The following is a 15,008-nucleotide window of genomic DNA, read 5'->3' as shown; positions in this document are numbered from 1 at the left end:
TTCACCAAATGTTCAAGTATGGGCTGTGATGAGTAATGACAAAAAAGATTAAAATGGGAGAGAACTGAGGCATATGGGAAGCCGTTCAGGCCAAAAGTATTTTTTTATTTTAGCTATAGTATTTTATATTTTTCGTACTTACAAACTAATTTTAACCGTTTATGTACTTTTATTCCATGGTTACATTATTTTAATTGAAATAAGTTTTCATTTATTTGAGAATATTGTTTTATTTTTCGTCAAACCAGAATTTTTTTTAAGGATTATATATACACTAAATATTTTAAAATGTGCAAATGTACTTAGCAACAAGACCACGCCAATAACAACAGGTAAACAATGATGGATAATGCCAATATAACACCAGTAAAGGGAAGTTAAATGAATAAACATTCCAAAAATGTATGCAGATATTCCTGGCAACAAGACCACGCCCGTAGCAACAGTCAAGCAATGGTGTACATTGCAGATATAACACCATTGATGGGCAGGCATGGAAATAAATCTTTAAAAAATGTATGCAAATATGCCGAGCAACAGTATCACATAACCATAGTAGAAAATTAAAGTTTACCGTTGTGCTACAACGCCTTTGGTGCTTTCATCTAAAATGTGACCCTCACCCGATCGATTTCTAAAAAGTGACCTCTCCTCCCACTTGTAATTACTGAAGACTCCAACGGGTATCACAATCGAAGAGTTATGGAGGGTTTTGAATGTGAATTAAATATGTATCTTCAATAAGCTGGGCTGACATGAACAGAGCAAATCCATCATTTATAGTATGTTAAATTTGATCAAGAATCAATATGATATAATTCGTTTGATAATAAGTTAACAATTTCATTGTGCTTTTGTGGCTTGTGTGTCGGCTTCGATCAGCTCCTACATCATCGACAACAATGACAAAATTATGTTAATGGTGGGTTTAATATACTCATATCTATATTCCCTTGTATAACCATATCTTGATTGATTAATCAAGATGTATTGGTTCAGCTAGTAATAGAGCACAAATACAGTGACCTGGGATCTAATCTAGGGCCTTTAATGATAGTATGATAATCATTGTGTTTTAAGTATTTCCATCACTCACTTACACACTTACACACTGTTTTCAAATTGTTTCTCTGTATCCTCTCATTTTGTTAGTAGTTCAATGCAGTGTCTGCGCCTGGAGACTAGGCGCATCATAAATTCGTTTTATTATTATTACTATCATCACCAAACATTGATAATACAATAGCAAATAGCAGGAAGTGAAAATAGTTGATGAAAAAAAATATAAAAGGGGAAATATATGATTATATACTGTTATCGTAATGAAATCAGGTTTATGATTACTAAGTATAGAATTTGAAGTTAAATAATTAAGCTTAATTGTAACTATAATGAGTAAAATGATACAATACAAAAACAACTACAACTACAATCTAAAGCAATATACTGAATAAATGGTGATTACATTGAGTAATCAAAGGTGAAAATGCACGTGCGGAAACAATTGTCCAAACTGTGTATATGCTAATCACTAAATCCCCCATAATATACATAATTCGTAGCCATAAACATAATAAAAGTAATCATCGCATATAATCAAGTTAATTATATTTATTATACACCAATTACAAGGGCCTAGAGTATCAAGTTATTGTCATTGTTATCATACCGTTATTGTCACTCCGAAAGTAGCAATATAACTACTGATCTCGTCAGTTTGGGACGTCATGGTTTCCTCAATAGGGAGTGGACGTGCCATGTAATTATTGTTTAGACGTCTATCGTGTGCAACTTTTGAGCATTTGCTTTGACCAAAACGAACACAAAAGTTATAAATTATGAGTGAAAACACGTCAAAAATAACCACAAAAATCTCCAAAAATGAAAGCAGTATTATGGGATTCACCTACATCAATGAACACTAGGGTTATTAGATTGGAAGCGATCAACGTAATTGTTTTTTATTATCGGGATGGGATGTGTGGTAGGGGTAGGTAGGTCTAAGGGTAGTGGGACTAGGTTGAAAAATTGTCGAACAAGTGAAAATGTCGGTAACTAAAGAAACAAATCAACGAACAACAAAAATATAGCTAGGAATGAAAAAAACAATTGATTGTAAACGAATCTTTATAAAAAAAAGAAGTTTTCGAAAACTCGTTATACAGATACTTCGAAATAACTACTCAGAGGTGAACATAAACAAGGTTGACTTTCGTTTCATCACAAAAAAATAATTTCAATTCAATAATGTCTCAGCTTAATTTAGTACAAACAAGCAGTCATTATACGATATCTACTCTTGTACTGATGGTAAATAAGATGTCACAGACTTTTGAATTAAGAAGTAAGTTCGACATCAAACAACATTTCATAACCACAATTCATGTCAGGATATATCACTGAGGTAAACTCGAATTTGAAAATAAATATACAATGTACGGCAGATCACAATTAATGTTAGCATTGAATATCAAGGCATATGAAAGCCCTACCAATATTCGTGTTAATTCAATACATTTATGCTTAGCTACTATATAAACATAGTTCCTATTCATCCATAAAAGAACTCTAACAACATTAAAATCTAACATCAACATCGTGTTTCATCTCATTAAACTAATTGAATTTCAACAATAACTTCACTAGAAACTTCAAAAGATCATCATGCACGTACGAGCGGTGAATTTAATACAGTCCAGAAATAATTTTGAGCATATGAAATGGATAAGTTATTAAGCGAAAAACAAAACCAGATTTAAACTGAATGCCTCCCGTAAGGATGATATAACAATGTGCACGTTTTTTATTGTTTCTGGTAGAAATGTCATTTGCATAATTAATGAGTTTTGATAATTAGACTATATTAGACCATTAGAATGCAAGCTTCAAATTCCATATACTTTGGTGTGTTATACACCAAACATAACAAAGCGCATATGTAACTTGATGTAGCTTTTAGTTTTCATGATAAATTTGCATAATTAATGATTTGGCTATATTATAAGAATGCAATTTGCATAAATAATCATTTTTTGATAATTAGGCAATACCTTTAGAATGAAAGCTTTAAAATGTAGATAGTTAAGTACATGCATTGATGGTAAAGAAGCACGTGTATTCTATAAAGCTTGTTGATGTAGTGTATAATCATAATGGTTCATTTGCCTAATTAATGATTTTTTCGATAATTAGACAAATTTCATTTAGGTTCATATAATTAAATTTCCAATTAAGGGGTACTCCATGTATGATAGCTGTAGTTCAGAATTTTGCGTTCAAACAATGTACGTAGGAACAAAAGTCTATAGTTTTGCCTATGGGAGGCACTTAATTTACATCTGGTTATGAACCGGATCATGCAAGACAATGCTACAACGTTCTTAATTAGTATCCTTGTCTCTCTATATATAATATTCAATCTTTCATAGCAACTTTGTATTGATCCAAGATAGTTCATAGCATGACGTCAGTTTTGTCGAACCGATCTTTGGCGAATGTGTATTCAAATGCCAATTCCAACGCTTAAAGCCAGATTCTTCAATCCACTGCAAAATTCTATATCGTCTCTTGATATCTTGAAGAACAGGTGTTTTGAAGTTCCATAGGTGTATTTCTAACACGAGTTGTTTCACATGATGTTGTAGGGTACCACTAGTAAGCATCTGGTCCAGTGATTTCCATTCACTACCTTCAATATCTATTTTTAGAATATCAATTCGGTCCTGTGAAGAATACAAAAATTGTGATAGATGTCTTATCGATTTAAGCATTTATACAAGTGAGAAATGAACAAGATCATTGTATTCTGTCCCTTATTAAAATTTGAATAAAACACAACATTAATTATGTTATAATTTTGACTATTATTATAAGGAATTAAATTTACCAATATATTATGTATAGTAGCTCCGAATTCATTTTCTGATATAATACATTTCTATATTATAGTGTGCCAGAGTGAAACTGAATGCCTCCCATAAGGACAAAACCATAGAGTTTTGGGCCTATATATTGTTAGAATGCTATATGAATTTTGGAGCCCACATAGTTAACATATTGCCCAATTATCGAAAAATCATTGATTATTCAAATTACCATTGATATTATAAGCTAAGCTTTAAAGGACACATGACATGCACATCTTTACAATCAATGTATATACTAAATTTAAAGATTGCATTCTAAAGACATTACTAATTATCAACAATGATTATTTATGCAAATTAAACATCAAAATGAAAAACTACACAAAAGAATAGATCAAACACATGTGATTTGTAATGGTTGATGTATGTACCAAGCTAAATGATATTTGAACTTTGCATTATTAAGATATCACCTAATTACCGAAAATCATTAAATATGCAAACTACTCATTAAAACTAAAAACTATACAAACATGCTTTGTAGCATATATGTGCTTTGTCAAGGTTGATGTATGTGCCAAATTATCTACAATTTAATGTGTGCATTCTTAAGATATAGATTAATAACGGAAAATCATTAATTATGCAAATTGCTCTTATTTGCTTTATTGCCCATAGTAAAGAAAAATCAGCCCTCAAATGAAAACTAAGCTGTTACAGATCCCTGAGGCAGCTTCCTTCCTCAATACCAATGCTTCATAGACAAATTTTGCCAGGTTACATAACACCTCTACTTGGAAAAAAATTTTAAAAAGATTGTTGACTTGGATGTTGAAATATGCACTGTGGCAGTACTCTTTCCCCTCTGACTTTGATAAAGTGAGCATTCAAAAACAAATTGAAACTCCATTAAAAATAATACTATGCCAAAATTTAATCACTGCATGAACAAAATATCAAAATTTGGTTTAAGTACATATTATAATGTCATAAAATTGACTTGTATTACTTATAGTATCGACAGCCATGTGCATTTCACGACAATAGTACCCCCTCATTGAAAGTGCATTATGATGAATACCATTCTAATTTCTGCAAATTAGTATTAGAACACCACATTCATATGACCCACTTTGCAAATCAAGTCGATTGCATTAGTATAACATTTTGTGGTACAAATTATTTTGTAAATAAAAATCATCCAAAAACCACTATCACTAAACATTTTACTTAATGAGAAGAAGCAACAGGCAATACTCACATGTTTCAATTCTTCCATCAGTCTCCCGAAAGTTCTCATCTTCCATGGCTCATGTGTTCCGTTGCCAGTGTAACTGTTTGTATTCAAGTTGTATAGGCCATAATTATAAAACCAACTGTTTGCAGAACGTTGATAGCTTGGCTTGTTAATACTACAATTAAACAAATATTTTTCACAAGAACAATTTTTGATAGTAAGGCAATATTGCTACTTCAAATATCAAATACTTTATATGTACATTGATGATAAAAAAGCACTTGGGTCATATAAATCCTGTTGTTGTGGCTTTTGATTTAAATTAGTTATTTGCATAATAAATGTTTTTTTTTTCATATTTGACAATGTCTGTAGAATCAATATCAAATTTCATATAATATATAATTTTTGATACATACATTAATAATAAGCTGTAAGTGTCCTATACAACCGTTCATGTAGTTTTATAATAAAGTATGGTGATAGGTCATTTGCATAATTACTAATTAAAAAGATACAACCTTGTATGGTTGCTCAGAATTTCACATTCTGATGATGCATGTAATGTCGATGTGAACAACAATCAAAACGCATGTTGTTTGTCCTTATGGAAGGCATTCAGTTTACATCTGGTAATGTTCAAATATGTTAATTTGTTGTAGTTTATTTTAATATGCATTTCACGTAATACAGTTACAAACATGTCACAGAATAGTGAATGTATATATAAGGTAGCACAAGCTGAGTTTATCAGTCTCTTACCAACTCAAGTAAAAAGACTTACATAAAACTTTTCTAGTGTAATGTTAAAGTGGCCATATGAATGAGAATTTGGTATTTATTTTGGATTTTTGTTTGATAAAACAGCTTCACTATGTTTTTCTACTTGAAAAAATAATGTGAAATAACATATACCAAGTCCATGTTCACATCTCAATAAACGGCAAAACATTAAACAATGTGTAAAATGTTTGTTATTGTACGTACAATAACAAACTTTTTACACTTTTTGCATCATTTTGCAATGCATAGAGTTATGAACATGGGCTTGGTATATGTTCTTTCGCATTATTTTTTCAAGTAGAAAAACATAGTGAAGCTGTTTTATCAAATAAAAATCCAGAATAAATACCAAATTCTCATCCATATGGCCACTTTAATGTCGATGAATGTCTTCTATGAAATTACAACTGTCTTTAGTACTGTTGGAAAAGATGATTGCATAGCAGGGATTTTTGATTATATATATATATATATATATATATATATATATATATATATATATATATATATATATATATATATATATATATATATATATATATAATTACAGCATTGGATTGTTTACAAGTTATATCATAGTATACCCTGTTTGAGTTCAGTCAACCGCATAAGACCATAGTGACGTGTGTGATGGGTAAGTGTGCCTCAGTAAGTGAGTCGTGCTGCGAATACCCTTTTTGCAGCAAAGACAATATGCTAAAAATGTATTCACTCAGCTTGTGCCCCAATACTACGTTCATTGTATGCAAACTTGAAGAAAGACAATGATGTGATCAAGTAACCTGACAATGGAATTGTCAACCTTTCATAAATATAAGGGATACTTTGCTTATAATGATGATTTGGATATCAATGGAAAAGTCACTGCTTAAATGCAGGTCTGGCTATTTAATAAATATAATGATTTTCAGATACATACGTTGGATCAAATGAATACACATCACATCCATACTTCTCCATTGCATCGTCAAATGACCAATCATTACCAATTCTGCAATGAGAAGTGAATATAAATACTAGGATAGTATCAACGATCTGCCACCAATACTTTACGTACCCTTTAGATTGTTTTAACAATCATAATACAGACTATGATGATGATAATGACAATACTGAGTATGATGATGGTGGTGTTGGGGGAGGGATTAGGGAGGGGGGTAACTTTGTAAATATTGGTTGTCAGGGAGGGCCATAGAAAATTTAGAAAATGGGATAAGGGGACAGTCACATTTTACTTTGACTCATTCTTTAATTTTGCATTTTTTGGGAATTTGGCATCCCATTGCTGCCACAGTGGTTAGGGATGGGGTTAGAGTTAGGGTTAGAGTTAGGTACAGGTACCGCAATATCAAACCATGTCAATCAAATCGCTGCTGACAACCTTGTAGTGATTTTATTGTCAGTTGTGATGTCTGGAGAGACGTCACAGTGGGTCCAACGGGAGTAAAAAGGGAACAGTTGGGTAAGATATCGGGGATAATATTGTGAAGATGTTGATTACGGTCTTGACAATATAGGGAGTGTTCTCATCTAGTGTTTACGAGTTGACTTTCTGGCCTTCAAGCTCTAGCTCAGCGAATGAGATCCAAACACAGATATTGAATAATGCTGTGCCCATTTCACACAAATTCACTCTGATGTTAGTAGTTGGGAAATAATCAATATCTTTAAAACTTTCAAAGTGGTGGCAGCGGTGGGATTAAGTCCTGTAAACAATTGATTCTGGGACTAGTGTCCTTTTCCAGGTCTGACATTTAAACAATGTTTTTTGAAATATTTTAATTGTAGGGTGATGTTTTAGAAACAGGAAATCGAGGGTCACTTTTTAGCACAATGAAAACAGGGGGGTGTCGTGTTTTAGGCAACAGCCCCTGACCATCCCCTTGTAGTTACTGTAGGCTCTCTAGACACCTGAAATTATTAAGGGATGATTTCACTCGATTTCACGTTATTTTGATTTTGATTTGCATAAATCTGCATAATATGAACGGTTACCATTAGATTATGTCTTACCCAACAGAGTACACCACGCAGTTGGCGGCCTTCAATTGTAGGATGTCATCAAAACATATTTCCCAGCCACCATCATGTGGATCTGCATTACCCATATGACGTTGATCCTTACACGCTATTTGCTTTGTCTTGATGTAGTTCAACATCGGTCCCAGCTCAGCTTCAAAATCTTCACTGGCAGTGTGATTTCGCCATCTAGCTATCTTCACCATATATTCAAGCATGGACTGTGATGAGTGATGACAAAAAGGGAGATAACTGTGGCAGCAAGCCAAGCAGGCAATAAAAGAACATTTGAATTTCAAGATGTACATTTTATTTCCTGAATTTTGTCTACATTAATTATGCAATTTTATCTGATATATCTAGCTTTTAAAAATTTATGTTCACATTTAAAATATTCTATTTTTATATATACGTTTTGCCTTTTGGATTTCGGTATGGATTATATCTGGACATTTCAGCATAATTAGGTATGCTCATGTGTGCACTGAACTCAGCTATAATAACATGAGTGACATCGATAAATCTAGTCAGGGACACAAATGCATCGTATGAATTTGGCATGTATCGTGTCACCATGTCAACAACTGTATGTAAATCTAGCCAGACACATAAATGTATTACATCACATAATTTTTTTGCAGCATGGCCATTACAAAAGGTGTTGCAGCCTATCCTATTTCCCCTTTACCGGTATTTCTATATAAGAAATTAAATGTTGTCTCTTCGACCACATACCGAGTCGTTCAATATTCCATATCCAAGTTTCACATCTCAAAGACCTAGCCTTTTACATCAGTATTATTCTCACAATACAATCGTTTTTAATGTTTGGTACCCACCATGTTTTATTACCTACCTTATTATCCTCCGAGTTGGCAAAGAGGCGTTCATTGTCCTGGTTTAAAATACCACCTAATTCAACATAGGCTTTTCTGAGTTTGTTTTTTTCGACTCCTAGCTTATCATTCCTGGCAGACTCGTGTGTCTTCCTCATTAAGTCACCACCATTACCCTGTTGATGAAATGTTGCTGTATTTCAGCCCCAACGGACAAAGTCGGGGGGGGGGGTATTGAAAAGGGTGCTGTCCGTGCATGTGTGTGTGTGTGTCTGTCCCTGACCAGCAACATCTAAATCAATTCATTCAAACTTGCCACATATACTGTCCTTTAGTTTTATGACCTTGTCAAAGAGGAATGAGTGTGGCCATATATGTTGTAAGGAAGTGTACACTTTTAACTTCTAGTGGGGCAAGGGGATTTCCAGTAGGGCTATCAAATATCAGCCCTGGTTTGCCAGAATACATATCTCGAGTACATGTAGCTGAAGTTTTACCGTCTTTGTCATTATGTGATTCTATTTCACTTGCTGAGAACTGTCACTGCCACTAGTGTCACCACCAATTTCCCAATAATATTGCTGTCTGTGTCACACTGTCACTCGTGTCATACTATTTGTTGGGTGTTTACCAAAGCTAATGAGTTCTTGCCATTACCATAGCGAAAGCAGACTTGCTACTCACAATGACGATGCTGTTAAGAGTCTGCTGACAAAGTGTCTCTGCCTGAACTGTGTCCTGCAAAGCTCTCCTGAGGACAGTCGGCTCACCTGTACGAAAGGAGAGACATAAAAGCCTATTACTCGTCATACCTTGTAAAACCATAACCGCTTCAATTCAATTACACTGTATTTCAAAAATAAAATGCCTTGTGTTGAGCTTTTACCCTCCTTTGGAATTGTGCATCGAATTAAGTGACTCCCATACCTACATGTATCACCCAACTTTACATAAGCAGTTTATACAAATTATATATAGAGCCTCGTGGAAATGCCAGATAGAAAGAACGACCATGATTCTGTGGGTTTTTACTAACTTTTTTTTAAAAGTCTGTCTGTAAATAGTACGCATTGTATTCAGACATTCGGAAAAGATAAGATTCTGAGTTTAATACTTTGCCGAAAAGATCAATTGCCTCTATGTGAATCACGTTAGTGTATATGAACACTCCGCCTAGAGTGACAAGTATTGCGTTTTTGGTATTTCTACAGTTTGGATTTTGTTGATAAAGTCCGCTGTATCTTTTACGTATGTGGTTTGGTTAAGTAGTCCAGGTATGGTGATATGTGATTAGTAGGGCTTGAGTGCCCACTAATGATGGGACGACCCACAAATTTGGTTTCAGGTGGTGGGTCTTTGTGTATTTTTGATAGTTAATACCATTGTGGTGTACGTATTTTTATGATTGAGGAATCGCGAAAAAAGACAATATATCATAGTCAGTGTGTTCGTCGTCATACATTTCATGAATAACTTTCTGAATCTCTCCAATTGTTGTGTACCGTTTGTTATTAATTTGGTGTAATACCTTCCATGCATTTCATTGGTTAATTGTCGTTAACATTCAGTAATGTAAATTGCTTGTATTTATGATTACCACACGTACCTTTGCCAAATTTAAACCTGAGTCTTGATGGTGATCTGGATATTGTATTCTAGCATTGCAATGCAATGGTTATTCTCTGGGCATGCGATATGTTGTCTATTGTGTTGTGGAACGGTACATGTATGTCTCTACCATTACTTCTTTTGTCGCCTTCCAATAGAAATCTAGTTTGCGCTACTGGTTGTCTGCGGAATCCATTTTGATTTGTTTCTATATTTAATGTATGCATTTTGGTTTCTTCGTCTTGCATTATATGTATCGCATTAATTCTCGATGTGTTGGTGTCTCTGATCTAGGAGACTTTGTCTGTTTTGGTATATTGTGCTGTTGGGATGAATTTCAAGCTTTGGTGCAATTATTTCAACATGTATGAGTTTGTGCCGATAGATTTTTAATGAATTGAAGATTATTCTTAGGATGTCTTCCGTAATTACAGGGGGGGGGGCAGGGGAATTAGGGGTGGTCACTTTTTCCAAGTCGGTTCACGGGGAAGGGCCATATTTTAGAAAAAAGAAATTAGGGAAAGGTCACATTTTACTTTGACTCATTTTTTATCTAACTTTGCATTATTTTATGATTTTGGCATGAACCCACCGCTGTCAAAAGTTCCAAATCCTACTGCTATCACATACGTACCACCACTGCCACCATTGTAAGGTAATATCACAGCATATGTAAAATGCAGTGAATAAACTGTTAGTTGTGGTGTGAACAACGTGACAAGATGTAGTGGAGTGGAGATGTTGACCTCGGTCTGAGGTTGTCAGTTGTGCGTTGTCATCTTGTCTATGGCAGTTCTGGCCTGCCGCTCAGCCAATACAAGCACAAGCTCACTGTGGTGTAATGGTGGGAAACAACAAATGCTTGTAAAATCTATCAATGTGGTGGGATCTTTAATACATGCTTAAAAATTCCGTCTGGTGGGACCCAAACCTAGGACTTCCTGACTACTACTCGTGGGCTCTAGCAACTACTCTACAGGGAGGAGGTTAACTTTTTTTTCATTGAAATATTTGAACAGGGAGGGTCATTTTTTAGAGAAAGGAAATTGGGGGAGGGTCACTTTTTAGCACAACTGACTAGGGGGAGGGTCACGTTTTATACCACAGACCAAGCTTGATCCCCTTGTAATTACTGAGGGCCCCCTTAGCTTTATTTTCCTCGTTCAACGTTCTTTTTCTGGCCTAATAAAAACATTGTGTGTTTCCGATTACGCTCAATTTTAGAATAAATGGGGTAGGTAGATTTTTTTATTTTATTGTATTATATTTTTTTCTGTGTGTCTAGTTCAGGTTTTCCATTGTTTTCCAAATTGGTTTTGTGTTGTTTATTTCTTCTTAGCCATAATTACAGATTGGAACAGGTTTATTTTGTTTGTTTTTTATTATATTGATGTCAGTTTCCGCATCCACTATTTCTCGTGAGACTTTTCACACAAATTCACTCTGATGTTAGTAGTTGGGAAATAATCAATATCTTTTTCACAATATTTGCGATTTATTATTGTTTTCTCGATATATAAAAAGAATTACGTTTAGGGGCGGCAGTGAAAAGCTTGGTGAGGTCGGCTACCCGGAACCAAACATTTTTTTAGGCCTTTAATACTACTGAAATTTTATTATTTTTATTTCAGTGAACCCTTTGTTTCTTGGTTGACAGTAGTCCTCTTTTTGTAGGAGGTAGTGGCCGCTTAGTTTGTGATCTACTTCGATCGTTTAGTGAGAGTTGTGGTTTTTCGCAGACGCAATAAACCATGTAAAGTTGTTTAGTTGTTAGGAGATAATATGTATTAGGTCAATACGTCATATATAACGAATTAGGCTCGCCGCTTACAAAAGTGATTATGCCAATATGAAAGTGTTGGTCCCTGACCACGCATTGCAAGCTGTAAAGTTACGTTTGTGGCATGGTTTTTCATGCGTACGGGTACAATTATATTGTATCGTGTTTCTGGCGCCAAAGACAGCTAGCTGTGCTTGTCAGACTAACATGTGAGGGGGTGTTTACCACACACACTTGTTTCCCGATATATGTTTCAGAATAAAGGATAATGGTGACATATTTGGTTGATTATTTGATATGTTCAAGGGGTCAAATAACACGAGTTTCGCGGTAACCTAGTAACTCATGTTATTTTACACCTTGAACATATTATCGGCCAAAACTAACATTTCATGTTATCGATATTTGATTATATTCTGACACATATCTCGGGAAACATGTGCCTGGGGCATTTACCATTTCCGCCATGTTTAACAAATTTCAATTTTCACACCTTTCAAATATTGACTTTGAAAACACTCCCCCCCCCCCTCAAATCCCATCCGACGAAACTGCTATTACATTACAGCCGCCTGTTATCGCCGACGGCCGGCTTCTAATGAAAATGTAAAGTTTTAAGTTCTTACCTGTTTGAAAATAAAATAGAAAGACATTAGTTACGAAGCTTATTATAGCAAATGTCCATAGAGCAAAAATACTTGTTCGTCTCATCGCTGGATACTTAAAACAACCTTCAAGATTAACTCACGATACTGATAGATAGATAGATAGATAGATAATTCGCTTATCCAAAGCCTTGAACTGCAATGTAGTTCTGAATGTGTATGGTAGTAGTAGTCGTCGTGGCACACGTCACCTAGTTACAGACATTCGATCATATTTGCATACCCGCATACGGTCAGAATTTACTCACGTGTTATTTTTAGAACGCTCCATGTCACGTTACTTGTCACTGTACATACAACTACACTGGCACCAGTCCCTTGTGTGATTTTTTTGTCTCATATTCTCTAAATATTTTGAATTTGTTTAATATTCATTTCACATTTTGGGAAGGAAAATATGGTCAACTGTTAAAAAAAATTATTTTTCCCAGTTACTAATCGCCTCCCAAGTAGTTCATGCGATAACATACTTTTAATTATAATGGTGCCTTACTTTGCTTGGAACTCCCTACCAGCAGATCGAAAAAAAACAGTGGTTCCAGAGTTGTTTTCAAAATAAAATTACTAAATTACATGTTCGCATAAATTATTTTATTTTTACATAGCTTATTCTAAATACATGTATCAATTTTCCGATTGTTATACGAATAATATAATATTCAGATTTATAAGTTTTTCAGTACATTCTTGCTGAGTGCGATATTGTTCACTTAAAACTGTATTGAGATAATGTTTAATCAAGTGGCAGGGCAAGACGTCTCATTAGCTCTGTTAGAGCTATTTGTCATGTCCTTCACTATTGTAACTTTAATGTCTGTAAGTGTACATTTATTATTGAATTTCATACATTAGTGGAAATAAAGCAATACAATACGATACAATACAATGCAATACATTACAGTACAATACAATACAATACAATACAATACAATACAATATACGTTACTGTTAAGATGTGTATATATATATATATATATATATATATATATATATATATATATATATAATTGGCATTTCATAAATTCACTGATTGGTTGGTTGGTTGGTTGGTTGGTTGGTTAAATGAATGAATGAATGAATGAATGAATGAATAAATGAATGGTTGATTCAATGGATGAATGATTGATTGATTTATTGATTGTTTGATTGATTGATTGATTGATTGATTGATTGATTGATTGATTGATTGATTGATTGATTGATTGATTGATTACATAAATTGAGTACATAAACTACATCATACCTGTTTTTAACAATGTTGTGGTAGGAATTACTTCCGAAGATTTTACACACAGGCAAAGACACAAAACATCCATTATATTACAGATTTCCATTCAGGTTTGGCACTACATGAAAGGGTTAAATTAAACTGCACACTATCATTTCACGGCTGATTTGTTTAGGCTTTCCCAGTAGTCTATCCTTGAGTGAACCAGATACACTTGAAATTACTGAAAATGTAACATGTAAAATTAACTATGCAGTGTGCGGTATTATGCTTTGAGAATAGAGTGTCTTTTGCAAGAACAAAAAGAGTGTTTCTTATCAACAGATGGGGTCATTGTGTGTTTTTATTTGTCAGAGGGGGGGGTTGTATTGTTTTGTGGATGAATTCCAGGGAGAGTCACTATTTTTTTAAGTACAACATGAACAAAAAGTCACTGGCCCACCCCCGGCCGTAAAAACTCCCTAAGTACAGCAAATGTCCCAGGGTAAAAATACATGTTCCTCTCATGACTGGATATCTCAAAATACTGATATATAGGGATAATTATTCGTTTATTTAGCCTTGAACTTTATAGTTCTGAATATGTATTTAGTCGTGGCACACATCAACATCTGTTACCTGTAAATCATTTTGTACTTGAACTGACTCCGAATTACAACACAGCTACGACTGCTTCAGTAGACATGCTGGAACTGACTCAGTTCTTGGGAAAGGTCACATTTTAAATAGACATTTAAATAATGAGGATTGTCAGATTTTACAATGACTTATTTTATTATCCAAACTATGAAATTCGAAGCGTGCATACTAAAGATATTGCGTAATTACAGAAAATTATTAATTATGTAAATCACACATTAAGCAGGAGGCCACTTAGTGGCATAAAATTTCAAACCATACACATTAAACGCCATGGAGTACTAGAATATTGTCTTCAATACCCTAACTTTGATCTCAGTACATTATGAGATAGCTATATTGTCTAC

The 15,008-nt window shown here is 34.1% G+C and overlaps 1 protein-coding gene across 1 annotated transcript; it reads right to left on the bottom strand.

Moving 5' to 3' along the window:
* Positions 1-3,422: 3,422 nt before the first annotated feature.
* Positions 3,423-7,994, bottom strand: LOC144439387 (putative methyltransferase-like protein 24). Its single transcript, XM_078128673.1, has 4 exons — positions 7,900-7,994; positions 6,806-6,877; positions 5,128-5,278; positions 3,423-3,722 (listed from the first exon to the last, which is right to left on the bottom strand). Exons 1-4 carry the CDS (start codon positions 7,992-7,994, stop codon positions 3,423-3,425), a joined length of 618 nt encoding a protein of 205 aa, XP_077984799.1.
* Positions 7,995-15,008: the final 7,014 nt, after the last annotated feature.

Source organism: Glandiceps talaboti, chromosome 8, assembly GCF_964340395.1.
Source record: "Glandiceps talaboti chromosome 8, keGlaTala1.1, whole genome shotgun sequence".
NCBI lineage: Eukaryota > Metazoa > Hemichordata > Enteropneusta > Spengelidae > Glandiceps > Glandiceps talaboti.
The sequence above is the reverse complement of the archived record's forward strand: the minus strand, read 5'-3'. Positions and strand labels throughout refer to the sequence as shown.

What these genes read in the sequence shown, in the direction of transcription:
- LOC144439387 (XM_078128673.1), bottom strand. Translation starts at nt 7,994, where the DNA reads ATGGGTAATGCAGATCCACATGATGGTGGCTGGGAAATATGTTTTGAT. An exon ending in GTGTATTCATTTGATCCAAC is followed by an intron (nt 5,279 to 6,805) that starts GTATGTATCTGA and finishes GTTTAATTGTAG; the next exon opens with TATTAACAAGCCAAGCTATC. An exon ending in TGATGGAAGAATTGAAACAT is followed by an intron (nt 3,723 to 5,127) that starts GTGAGTATTGCC and finishes TATTCTTCACAG; the next exon opens with GACCGAATTGATATTCTAAA.